A 12963-nucleotide genomic window follows, 5' to 3' on the forward strand; every position below is an offset into this window, starting at 1 on the left:
TGGCAAGATTTGACAACTGGTTGAATATGTGAAATGAGGAGCAGAGGAGTTGTAGCCTTAAGCTACAAAATTGGGAAACCGGAAGCCTTAATAGTGCCTTCTATAGAAAGTAGAGTTTGGAGGGAAAGGTTATATGTTTAATTTTGGACATGGTGAGCTTGAGATATATCTAGATCATTAAGTTTGAAATACACAATAATTAATTGGTGATATGAACTGAAACAAAGGGCTTTATATAGATGGGCTGTATATGTGTGTCATCTGCATAGAGAGGATAGTTAAATCCAGGGGAGCTGATGAGGTTACCAAGAGAATTTGTAGAAAGAAGATGAGAACATAGAATAGAACCTTGGGGTACATACTCAGTTAAAAGATTATGATATAGTTGATGAACTAGGAGTGGAGTTGGAGGCATGGTCATACAGATAGAAGAATAGTCACACAGATGGGAGATGTAGGAAAGGGCAGTGTCGTGACAACCCAGAGAGCAGAGTATAGAGGAGAGGGCGTGTAATAGTGTCAGATGTAGCAGACAAGTCAAAGAAGGACGAGAACTGAGAAAAGATTATCAGGTTGGCAGTTCAGCTGAGTGATAGCGTTGGAATCTAGAATAGTTGAGGAGTGCAAAGACAAGTGGAGGCAGTGAGTATAGACAGCTTTTTCAGAGATTCTGGCTGTGAAAAGGAGAGATATAGGATGACAGCTTGGAGGGATGTATGCTCTAGTGAAAGTTTCTTAAGGATGTGAGACGCTGGCATGGAGATGTAGAAAATTTTAGAGAGGGAGAAGATGATAGAAATTATAATCTGCTGGAGGATACAGGAGGAGATAGGATGAAGTACATATATTGAGTAGCTGGCCTTGACAACAAGAAGGGCCACCCTTTTGTCAGTGCCTGGGTGAAAGGAGGACAGTGGGACATGATATCAAGGGGTTTCGAGATGAAGAGAGATAGAGAAGAGGAATTTCACATCCATTCTCCTCAATTTTCTCAGTATAGTAAGAGCCAGGCTTCTCAGCTCAAGGAAAGAGGGGAGGATGAGATATGGGAGATTTGAAAGAAGGCAAGATTTGGCATAGCTTCTCTGGGTAGTGATCTCAGATAAACTGTATTCCAGGGTGTTGAAAGAACTAGTGGAAGTGATTTCCCAGCATGATCCTTGAAAGATTATGGAAAATGGGAAAGGTGCTTCAGAGCTTGGAGAATGGCAGATGTCTTTATTTTTGTGTAAGGGAAAAGTGGTCCTTACAAAATGTAGGCCAGTGAACAAAATCTCTGCTGTTGTTGGCCCGATAGAGAAATATGACCTGAGATGATTGTGCTCATTGGATGGCAGCAGCCAGAATTATTAGTGGTTTGGGTTTATTAGTGGTGTGGAACACCAGGAAAATGGTGTTATGGTGCTGCTTATGTGCTGCTTAACATTTTTTTTTCAGGGATTTGGATAAAGGCATGTGGGATATGCTTACCAAAGTTAAAGGTGACACAGATCCAGCAGAGAGAGCTACTCTGTTGGATGACAGGCTCAACATCCAAACAGATATCTACTGGCTAAAACGTTGGGCTGAATCTAATAGGATTAAATATGCTAGTGATAAATACAAAATACTGCCCCGGGTTTAAAAACAAAATAAGTACAAGGCAGGGGAGATGTGATGAGATGGTTTGTTTGAAAATGACTTGAGGGTTGTAGTGAATTGCAAACTTAATGTGCAGCAGCATTAGGATATAATAGCCAAAAACATGCTGTAATACAATCTTATACTTCTTTAAGATAGGCATTATATACAGAACTAGGGAGGTTGGAGTCCTGCTGTATTTTGCCCTGGTCGGATCATCTAGCATAGGTACACACAGATAGGTAAATACTATTTTCCAGATATTTCTTTCTAGGTGGCAAGCAGAGCATAAAGAAGGAGGCTTCATGTCAGAGTATGCCAGTTATTACCAAAGAGGGAGAAGAAAATGAGATTTTTAGTGAATTGGATAAAGTTGAAGTATCAGAAGATTCTAGAAATTTCACTTTAGAGGTTTCAAGTACTGATGATAAGACCTCTTTCCCTGAGCATTACGCAGATGCTTTACCTCACATCTGTAGTATATTTGGTACATTATACTATTAATCCATTCCATAAATCATGCCACTTAAAATAATAAAGGATAATAGTACAGTGAATATGCCGAACTCATAGAAGCAAGCCTTTAATATGATCTAATATGGTATTCGTAGATTTCTCTAATTCATGGGAATCTCCAAAAACATCTTTTGCAAATATCAGTGATTATTTCATTGCTGGATTTTTAGGTATAAATGTTTTTCAAATTTTCTGAATAGAAAAGGTAATGGCCACATGAAATGTTCTTTTTTTTAAAAAACTAAATATCAATGTGAAATTCAACTAGATGGGTTTAAATTGATTTTAAAAAATCAGTTCATTAAAATATCGTGGATAGAAGGGATGTATAGTAGAATATAGTTATTTTAGAGCTAGACTTTCTTGTTTAGTATTTTGTCGGCAACAGAGTGTTCAAGGTGATTAGATAGATATATAGATATACACATATATTTGTGTTCTTCAGCATACTCATAGCCTGGTGAATTATGAAGTGCTTCCTAATGTCTCTTTATTTTATTTGTGCTGTTTAAACAGTTGAGTCAATTCAAATAGTGTAAAGGGCATATTCGTTATTTAAGAATGCTGAAATTATACCTGTAAGAGAAAGAAAAGGACTTAACTTTTTCATATGTTTTTACAATGTAGTATGAAATAGGGAAAACAATGAAACCTAAATAACATCCCTTATGAATTTGAAGTGGAGGTGACGAATAGCCTTTAAAGGTTGGGATCTGGTAGATAGAGTGCCTGAAGAACTATGGACAGAGAGAGGTTCACAGTATTGTATGGGAGGCAGCAACAAAAAATATTCCAAAGAAAAAGAAAAGCAAGAAAGTAAAATGCCTGTCTGATGAAGCTTTACAAATAGCTGAGGAAAGAAGGAAAGCAAAAGGGGAAAAGAGAAAGGGAAAGATATGCCCAAATGAATGCAGAATTCCAAAGAATAGTAAGGAGAGATAAGATTTCCTTAAATAAGCAATGCAAAGAAATAAAAGAAGATAATATCTCTTTGAGAAAATTAGAGATATCAAGGGAATGTTTTAAGCAGAAATGGGCATGATAAAAGACAGAAATGGCAGGGACTTAACCGAAGTAGAACACATTAAGAAGAAGTGGCAGGAATACACAAAAGAACTACATAAGAAAGATCTCACCACAACTGATGTGGTTACTGATCTAGATCCATACATCCTGGAGAATAAAGTCAAGTGGGCTTTGCTAACAGTGAGGTTAGTGGAGGTGATGTAATTCTAGCAGAGATATTGAAATCCTAAAAGATGAGGCTGTTAAAGTGCTGTACTCAATATGCCAGCAAATTTGGAAAACTCAACAATGGCCACTGGATTGGAAAAGATCGGTTTACATCCCACTCCTAAAGAGGGGCAATGCCAAGGGATGTTCAAATTACCAAACAGTTGAGCTCATTTCACATGCCAGGAAGGTTATACTCAAGATTCTGTAAGTTAGGCTTCAGCAGTATTTGAACCAAGAATTATCAGAAGGACAGGCTGGTTTTTGAAGAGGTAGAAGAACTAGAGATCAAATTGGCCACATTTGCTGGGTTATAGAGAAAAAGGAGTTCCAGAAAAATATCTACTTCTGCTTCGTTGACTACACTAAAGCCTTTGACTGTGTGGATCACAACAAAATGTGGCAAGTTCTCAGAGAGATCAGAGCACCCGATCATCTTACTTGTCTCCTGAAGAACCTGTTTGTGGTTAAAGAAGCAACGTGAAACAACTAATTGGTTTAAGATTGGGAAAGCAATACGACAAGACTGTATATAATCTTATTTATTTGACTTATATACAGAGTACATCATATAAAATGTCTGGCTGGATGAATCAAAAGCTGGAATTGCTAGGAGAAATATAAATAATCTCATATGCAGATACCACTCTTATGGGCAGAAAGTGAAGAGGAATTAAGAAGCTTCTTGATGAGAATGAAAGAAGAGCATGTAAAAGCTGGCATGAAGCTTAACATCAGAAAATCTAAGGTCTTGGCAACTGGTCCCATTGCTTCCTGGCAAGTAGAGGGAAAGGAAGTAGAGGCAGTGTCAGGTTTTATATTCTTGTGTTCAGAAATCACTGCAGACAACTGCTGCGGCCATGAGATTAAAAGACACTTGCTCCTTGGGAAGGAAAACTATATATATGGCAAATTTGGACAGTATACTAAGAAGCAGAGACATTACCCTGCTGACCAAGGTCTGTATAGTTAAAACTTTGGTTTTTCTAGTAGCAGTGTATGGCAGTGAGAGTTGGACTGTATGGAAAGCTGAGGGCTGCAGATTTGATGCTTTGAATTGTGCTGGAGAAGACTTGAGAGTCCCTTTGGATAGCAAGGAGATTAAAGCAGTCAATACTTAAAGAAATTAATTTAGGCTGTTCACTGGAAGGTCAGATACTGAAGCTGAAGCTTAAATACACTGGCCACATAATGAGAACATGAGACTCATTGGAAAAGACCCTGATGTTGGAAAAGATTGAAGGCATGGCAGAGAATGAGATGGATAGATAGTGTCATGGAAGTAACGAATGTGAACTTGGACAGACTGAGAGGTAGTGGAGGATAAAAGAATCTGGTGTGCTGTGGTCCATGGGGTCATAAAGAATTGGGCGCAACTGAATGACTGAACAATAACAGAGTGAAACAGGATTTTTAAAAAACCTGTTACAGTGTATCAGTATATTAATGAGCCAGCCATTAAAGGCTTTTGGTTGAAAACACATGTATGCTTGTAACTATCTCATGAAGTTAGAAAGAAATCTACACAATTTTTATGAGCCTTTTGCTCTTCACACTTATTATCTTTGCTTATAATTAAACCTCCTTTATCCAGCATGGTTGAGGAATAAGTTGTTTTGGACAAATGAGATTTCTAAGTAATTGAAGTTATCTCTTTACACATTAAAGTTTTTAGTTTAATTGATTTCTCTGTTCTGTCCCCTACCTTCCCCCAATTCTCCCCCAGGATATGTTGCACAGTTTCTATGACTTGAGGGGGAAGAAAGTGTACTTATTTATCATTTTTGATAAAGGAAGTTACAGGGTAATAGATTTGGAGCTGAAAGGGACCTCAGAAGCTATCAGCTTTAACCCTCTTATAGCTCATTGTTTGTAGATTTAGAGTTGGAAGGGACCTTCAAAATAATCTAGTCTACCCTTATTTTACAGATGAGGAAACAGAGGGTGTGACTTATTCATTGTTACATACAGAGTAACTCATTGAATTGACATTTGAACCCAGTTTCTTCTCGTCCTTTTTGAGCTGTTCCATGGCCTGGGACTGATTCATATTTTTCTTGGAGGCTTTTGATGTAGGAACTTTGACTTTGTTGTCTTCTTCTGGTTGTATGGTTTGATCTTCTTTGTCACCAAAGTAAGATTCTGTGATCTGACTTTTTTTGTGCTGTTTGCTCATGTTCCCAGCCAATTACTTGACTATTAAACTCTTTGTTAAGGTAGGGGGTCTGCTTCCAGTGTGGAGAATGTACTGTCCCAAGATTCAGGGGTTTTATGTAGCTGTTTTCAGAGATACTTCTAGGGACCTATAAATTTTCAGTTCTGCTGAAGTGGTGTGATCAAAGGCGAGGTGTTTACTCCATTCTGGACTGTGCTGTGGTCTGTGAGTGACCACAAGCACTCTTTTCTGCCTTGAAACTGTGAGGAGGATTCCCTCTCTACCACTGCCACAAGCTCCATCACGCCAGTGCTCCCCCTTGCCCCAGGACCACTGCCCAGGGCTTCAACCCAGATCCAAGCATAGGCAAAGCAAGAGAATCCTGCTTCAGCCCCAGCAAAGAGATCCCTGCAATCCCCCTTCTGATCAGCCACTCGATTCCCCCTCTGTCTGTGTGCTCCAGAAGCAGCTGCTGCCCTGAGGCTGCACCAGGACTGGGGCCAGACTGAGCATCTCTCTGAAGGAGGTCCGACAGACCTTTCCTACTGACCTTCTAAGTTGTCTTTGGTGTTTGTGGGTTGAAAAGTCTGGAAACTACCGTAGCTCCCTTTGATTCAGTCCCCCGAGGCCTGCTCCAGGTTTGCTGGGGCCTGGTTTTTGCCTGTGTGGCCCATGCTGAACTGTGCTCCTCTCCCAGCCTAGCGCAACAGACCTTTCCGGTCAACCATCCAGGTTATCTTGGGCTGGAAATTTGTTTCACTCTGCCTTTTTGTGGGTTGTGCTGCTCTGGAATTTGTTTAGAGCCATTTTTTACAGGTATCTGGAGGGGTTTGGGGGAGAGCTAGGCAAGTCACTGCTTTTATTCTGCCATCTTGGCTCCGCCCCCTCAACCTAGATTTTCTTTCCATTGCCCAGCTGCCTGTAGAATTTCAGGCCATGAACCTATAGAATAGGATATTTTGCTCTTTCTGAACTCTTAGAATTTGTTCTCCTCAGTTTAGGATCTGTGTGCCCAGTTCTTCTCCCCTGATTCTAAGATAGTCAAGTGGCATATTTGGAGGATGGCTTCTGAATTAATGATGAGCCTTGTCATTCTGTTATGTGTACCAGCAGTTTCCAATGTTGCATGTGTCTCAGAGGTCTGTTTCTCAGCCTGTTGTTTGTCATTTGGAATGTTGTTTTTTGGGAGGCAGTAGATAGAAAAGCAAAAGAAAAGAAAGGCAGAAAGCTAGGTGTGACCTCTGGAGACAGAAGCTCAAGCTGCTGAGCCTCTCTGACCCTGTTTTCCCTACTATAAAATATGGATGATATTTGCACTGCCTGTTTCATAGAATTGTTATAAAATCACATGGCTTAATTTATGTAAAAGTACACTATGTGACCTATTGTTATTTCCTTATAGAAAGAGTGTTATTAATGTTGGTTAGATTTCTACAGTACTTCATGAAAACTTATTTAATTTGTAATATAGCTCAATCCTAAACCCAGTCGTGGTCTATACCATTGTTTCTGGGGACAGGTAGGGGGTTACAACTATAACACCAGAAACAGATCTCTTTTTTCTCTGAGAATGTAAGGAAGAACCCCTTCCTTACCTATTCTCTCCCTGAACCTAGCAGAGTAACTTTCTTGTCTTCGGCTTTTCTAATACTAGGTACTAGGGCTTTGGATATTCCTGGAATAGGATATCATAATAACTCTGGTTTCAAGTATAAGAACTGCCTAATCTAATCCGCCATGATTGGGAACTCTCAGTTTTTCAGCAGCATTTCTCTTGGCACTTCGGGCTGTAGAGACTCCTACAGGGACACTGATAGCAGAAGTTTGGGATCTGTATGGATTAGGACTTTTTCCTCTTTGGTCCTTGAGTAGGAATTATTGGCTTTGATGACAGGAGATTTCAGAATAGCAGCAGCATCTCTGACGGTGGTGAGAGTAGACTTCTGACTTGTAGGGATTCTTTTGGGGGCTGGAGATTTTGGTAATGGTGGTATGGTTAGGACGCCCAGAGGCAGGGGCTCAAAAGGAACCTTTTAACATATGAACTTGACAAACGCCAATAAATGTGAACATTTCCTTATACAAAGAAGCATAGAAAAAGATGATTGTATATAAAACTAAATCTCTACACAGGTCATACAGTAAAATGAAACATGGTAGTACCCAAACTGCCTTGCATGGCTGCATCCCCTTCTGAGCTCTCTTCTGTTCTCTTCTCTATTTTTAAAATATTTGTCTCTTCCTTTTCTTGGCATCACTGTTCCCCTCTCCCTCCTTCAAAAAAAATTTTTTTTTATGTAGCAAAACAAATCACCACATTGGCTGGATCTGAAAATGTATATTTCAATCTAACCTCTAGCCTATCACTTCTGCCCAAAAGTGGGAAACACGAGTTATTATCCGTCTTCTGGAGTTCTAACTGGTCATTACATTGATTAACTTTCCTAAGTCTTTCATAGTTTTCCCTTGCCATATTATGTTGTTGATATTGTTCAGTTGTATTCCAGCTCTTCTTGATCTCATTTGGGGTTTTCTTGGGAAAGGCCGTAGAGTAGTTTGCCATTTCTTACTCTAGCTTGTTTTACAGTTGAGTAAACTGAGGCAAACAGGGCTAAGTAACTTGCTCAGGGTCACATAGCTAGTAGGTGTCTGAGGCCAGATTTGAACTCAGAGAGAGAAGTGTTCCTGACCCCAAGCCCCAGAACTCCATCCACCTTGCTGGCCAATTATAGTCATTGCATAAATGGTGCTCCTGATTCTGCCTCCTTCCCTCTCTATCAATTCATATCCTAGGTTTCTCTGAATCTGTCCCTTTCATCCTGTCTTTATGGTGCAGTTTTACTTTACCTTCATATCCCATGATTTGTTCATCATTTCCCAGTTTATTAGTATCCACTTGGTCTCTAGGACTTTGATACAACAAAAAGTACTCTTATAAATATTTTGTGCATATGAGTGCTTTTCCTCTTTTTTGAATTGCTCTGGGGTTTTTTCTTTTCTTTGGGTTATATTTGTGTCTCCAGGTGAATTTTGTTGTTATTTTTTCTAGTTATAAAATAACCTTTGGGTAGTTTGATTGGGATGGCATTGACTCTGTAAATTAGTTGAGGTATTACCATTTTTATTATATTGGCATGGTCCAACCATGAGTGGTTAATATTTTTCCAGTTATTTGGGCTTATCTTTATTCTTACAGTGTTTTGTAGTTGGACTCATATAATTCTTTCTGTATCTTAGTAGGGGTACTCTCCATGCTGTGCTAATTTTGAATGGAATTTCTTTTTCTATTTCTCCTATTGAGTTTTGTTAATAATACAGAAAAACTGTTGATTTTTGTGGTTTGTTTTATGTACTCCTGCTTTGCTAAAGTTAGAAACTTTCCAAGTAATTGTTAGTTGAATTTTAGGTTCTTCTGAGTAAAAAAATCGTGTCTGCAAAGAATTGTGATTTTGTTTCCTTTTTGTCTGTGCTTATTCTCTTAATTTCTTTTTCTTGTCTTTTGGCTAAAGCTGATATTTCTAGAGCTATGCCAAATAGTAGTGATGACAATGGAATGATTTATCGGAAAGGTCTCTAGTGTTTTTCTATTATAGATAATGCTAGCTGTTTAGTTTAGGTAGTTAGTTTAGCATGTTAAGGAATATTCCATTTATTCCTATTCTTTTTAATATTTGTAGCATAAAGGGATATTGTATTTTGCCAAAAGCTTTTTCTGTGTCAGTTGTTTGTTGTGTTTCTGACTGTTTTTGTTATCAATATGGTCTGTTATGTTTATAGTTATTATAATATTAAACCAATGTAGGATCATGGGTTAGAGCTAGAAGAGAACCTTTGGTCCAACCTGCCTCGTTTTACAGAGGAAACTGAAGCCAATAGAGATTAAGTAATTTGCCCAGTAACACATAGCTAGTAAGTGTAATGAGATATTTGAACCCAGTGCCTGGCACATAGTAAATAAATAATAATTAATAATAAATATTTATTCTCCCACCCTCTTTTTTTTTTGTTTCCTAGAGCTCCTGGTCTGTTTGGTTAGGCAAACACACACACACACACACACACACACACACACACACACACACACACACAGAAACATATATGAAACCACTGAAGAACCCTAATATTTACATATTTCTTTACTCTTGTGTTTCAGAATTTTCCATTTTAATGCAGAAACTCTTCTACTGTAACTCTAGAGTAGCCTTTCACCTAAACATGTTTTTGGATGACTAGATTTCAACATAAGTGTTGACTCTCTAGAGTCATTCTAAAGGAAAATTTCATTTGCAGATTAGAGTTGTAATTTCTTATGTTCTTAAACCAATATGGTTGAGGTCAGAAAATTTGTTTCTGTACTGTTATTTAATATTTTCAGTATTACAATTAAAAACCCATATTTAAGCCATGTAGTTCATGTATAGTATAAAGAAGTAAAAGTACTCAGGGAGCCAGCTGTCAATTATCAGGATAAATATATTTATCTTTTTATTTTTGGGCCCTAAAAAATGAAACTCTAGGTAATACGGGAAGCATTGTTTGTTTTCTGGTACCATCTATTTAAACCTATTGAACTTCTAAATTTTCTTATGCTTTTCAGCACCTAAGAGGAGAAGAAGATGCTGAACAAAGAACTTGGACTATAGAGTTTTATGCCATCTCAATTTCTGGACAATTAAAATCTTTATGTGATGAAGAGGAAGACTGCAGATATTAAAGCCAGCTGTTCCCTGTTTGTTCTGGGCTACCACAGTAGTCCTTTGTGAAAATTGGTTTCCAATGGTAATTTATATGCACTCAAAATTGCCTTAACACAGTTGTGGCCATGTTAATTATTACATATTCTTATTTTACATTGACCTTTGGTTTAACTTGAGATGTACATTACATGGTACTTAATCATAGATTAATTTATGACTTGAATGAAACCATCATACACCTTATATGGGTAAGTGCAATAAATATATTTTTCTTCGTTGCTACTAGGCTATAAATTCAATGAGATAATGCCAGTGCTTAGCATAGTGCTTTGCATATTGTATTTACTTAATAAATGTTGAAAAGTATGAGTGTAGCAAGTTCTTAATAAATGTTGAATTGAAAGGCTTTGTTTTATTTTTACATGAAACTCCTCTTGATAGTTCCTACTGTCAAGATCATGCTTAGTTGCTGTTTTGTAATCAATCTAACTTTATTTGTATACCATATCAGTTAATTTTAAAGCCTCCTTTGTTGTAATGAACTTTAAATATCCAGACCACCTAAATAATATATTGACTGATAATCTTGAGTACAAGCATAATTTAATATGTATTATTTCTAGGGAGTTATTAAAACCTTCCAAATAAAATTTTAAAATTTAACGTCTTAAGTACTACTGTTTATTGAACAGAAAAGATTCTGACGTTGATCATGCTGCAAAGACTCCTTTCATGTTCCTGACCACAGTTTTATCTATTTTCAATGAAAAAAAAATTTAAAAGAAAAAAGCTACACTAAGTCTGGAGAAGCTCTCACTAGTAGTCCAGCCGCTTGGTGTGATGGATTCTTTGGCCATATCAATACATGAAATGAATAAAAAATTAAAATGGACGTAGTACTTTGGGGTACTTTTCCGAATCTGTTGTGATGGTGACAGTGTTGGACAAAGTGCCAGAGAGTGCTAAGAATCCCAGCCTTTTTAGGCAGTCTATAATAAAAATTATCTTAGCTGTTGGTTTCTTACATATGGAATTGTTATCCATTGACCATTAAGCGGATAATACTACCAGAGGAATTGAATAATAGCAATCTTGACATCTTCATTATAAATAAAATCAGAAGACAAAAAGGAAGTTGAAGTAAAATAACAGCATGACTCCGTTCTCCTTGAAGCAAGTAAAGGAGTTGCTGCAATTGGTTTTTTACGTGTCCTAAACCAACAAGAGAATTACTGCATAGAATATTTAGTTATCTTGCAGTGTGCAGATAAACATTTATAAGACCACCGTAATTATATATATAGGAACAGAATTTTAAAAATTCTGTGAAAAAATTCAGATACCCATAAAGTTAAATTAGTATATACTTGGTAACTCCAGTGAAAAGATAAGGTAAACAAATGAGAGTGGCAAAAATAATGATGGAAAGCATGATGCAGGATTAAACAGAAGACTTACTTAAATGTTTTCTCCAAGAGGAGAATTGGGAAATGTTCAACATGGTAGGTACCAAATAGTAACACTAAAATTAAAATTAAATTTGTTTAAATAGACAGAAAGCTACTGCTTGCCAATAGGTGGGGGAGTTATTTTTGAATCAACTGTCTCTGTAGAATCAGACTACTGACCTATGAGAGCAAAGGTCAAAGTCAATGCCAAACCGAAAGAAAGAATTAAACATGAAAAGCAATGGCCTGAAATTGAGGCAGGTACAACCTAATCTATTTAAGTTGTTGCTGCCTAAAAATGGCAAATAGATTGCTAAGATAAACTATTTTCTAAAGAAGTTTGACAGATTTAAGTCAAGTGCTACATTGAGGGGTAAGCACCTAGTAGAGAAAGCAACCAAGGGGACGAGGTAAGAGGAAGCAGTGCAATCCAGCTTCCCCACATTTACATGAACAAAGGTCTCAGAAGACTGCCAGACAGCACGTGCTCTTTGTTTTCCACCAGGCTGTACTTAGGCCAGTCCCTTCTCACCTTCCCCTCCCTTTCAGCTTGCTTTCATGTTTTGTCTTCCCAATTAGAATGTAAGTCCCTTGAAGGCTTTTTGCTTGTATTTGTATTTGCAGTGCTTAGCACAGTGCTTGCTTGGCACATAGTAATATGAGCCTTTAATAAATGCTTGTTGACCAGATGAGATTGAGTAGTAATCTGAAATCTAAGGAGAAGCTACAGTGGGTCATCAGCAGAAGATCAAAAATTCAACCCACAAGCAAATGACCAAGGGCATGAAATGTGGAACAAGGGCAGGACAGATCATTAAATGAGACCCTGGGTACAGAACCAGGATAATAGGTATCTTGGACTCAGATCCGGGGTGAAGAAAAGGGCCTTGGTACTGGTGTAGTTATTCCTGATCCCCAGAGGGTGGATTTGAGGTTTTCGACTCAGTCCCTGGACAGAGAGTTCTTATCTATTAAGACTTTTTTTTTTTTGCCTTTTGATGAAGCAATCGGGGTTAAGTGACTTGCCCAGGGTCACACAGTAAATGTCATGTGTCTGAGGTCAGATTTGAACTCAGATCCTCCTGACTCCAAGGCTAGAGCTTATCCATTGCGCCACCTAGCTGCCCCCGAGTTCCCCAAGGAAGGGACCTTGGACTATACCCCCTGGCCTGGCCGCTAAACTTAGGAGCTGGAGCAAGTGGTAGTGTGAGAATCTAAGACTCAGCTCCCAGACACTGGGGCTGTGGTGCTGTTGATGCTGTTATCTTAACCAGTAGAAGGGGATCTTGTATCC

The 12963-nt window shown here is 38.1% G+C and overlaps 1 protein-coding gene across 1 annotated transcript in view; it reads left to right on the forward strand.

Moving 5' to 3' along the window:
* Window positions 1-10884, forward strand: part of SNAPC1 (small nuclear RNA activating complex polypeptide 1) — a 37802-nt gene extending 26918 nt beyond the window's left edge. Inside the window, 1 exon segment of the mRNA XM_020986499.2 lies at window positions 10122-10884. Coding sequence (XP_020842158.1) covers window positions 10122-10147 — 26 coding nt within the window. The 3' untranslated portion in view covers window positions 10148-10884.
* Window positions 10885-12963: the final 2079 nt, after the last annotated feature.

Source organism: Phascolarctos cinereus, unplaced genomic scaffold (genome assembly GCF_003287225.1).
Source record: "Phascolarctos cinereus isolate Bilbo 61053 unplaced genomic scaffold, phaCin_HiC Scaffold_3;HRSCAF=262, whole genome shotgun sequence".
Classification (NCBI taxonomy): domain Eukaryota; kingdom Metazoa; phylum Chordata; class Mammalia; order Diprotodontia; family Phascolarctidae; genus Phascolarctos; species Phascolarctos cinereus.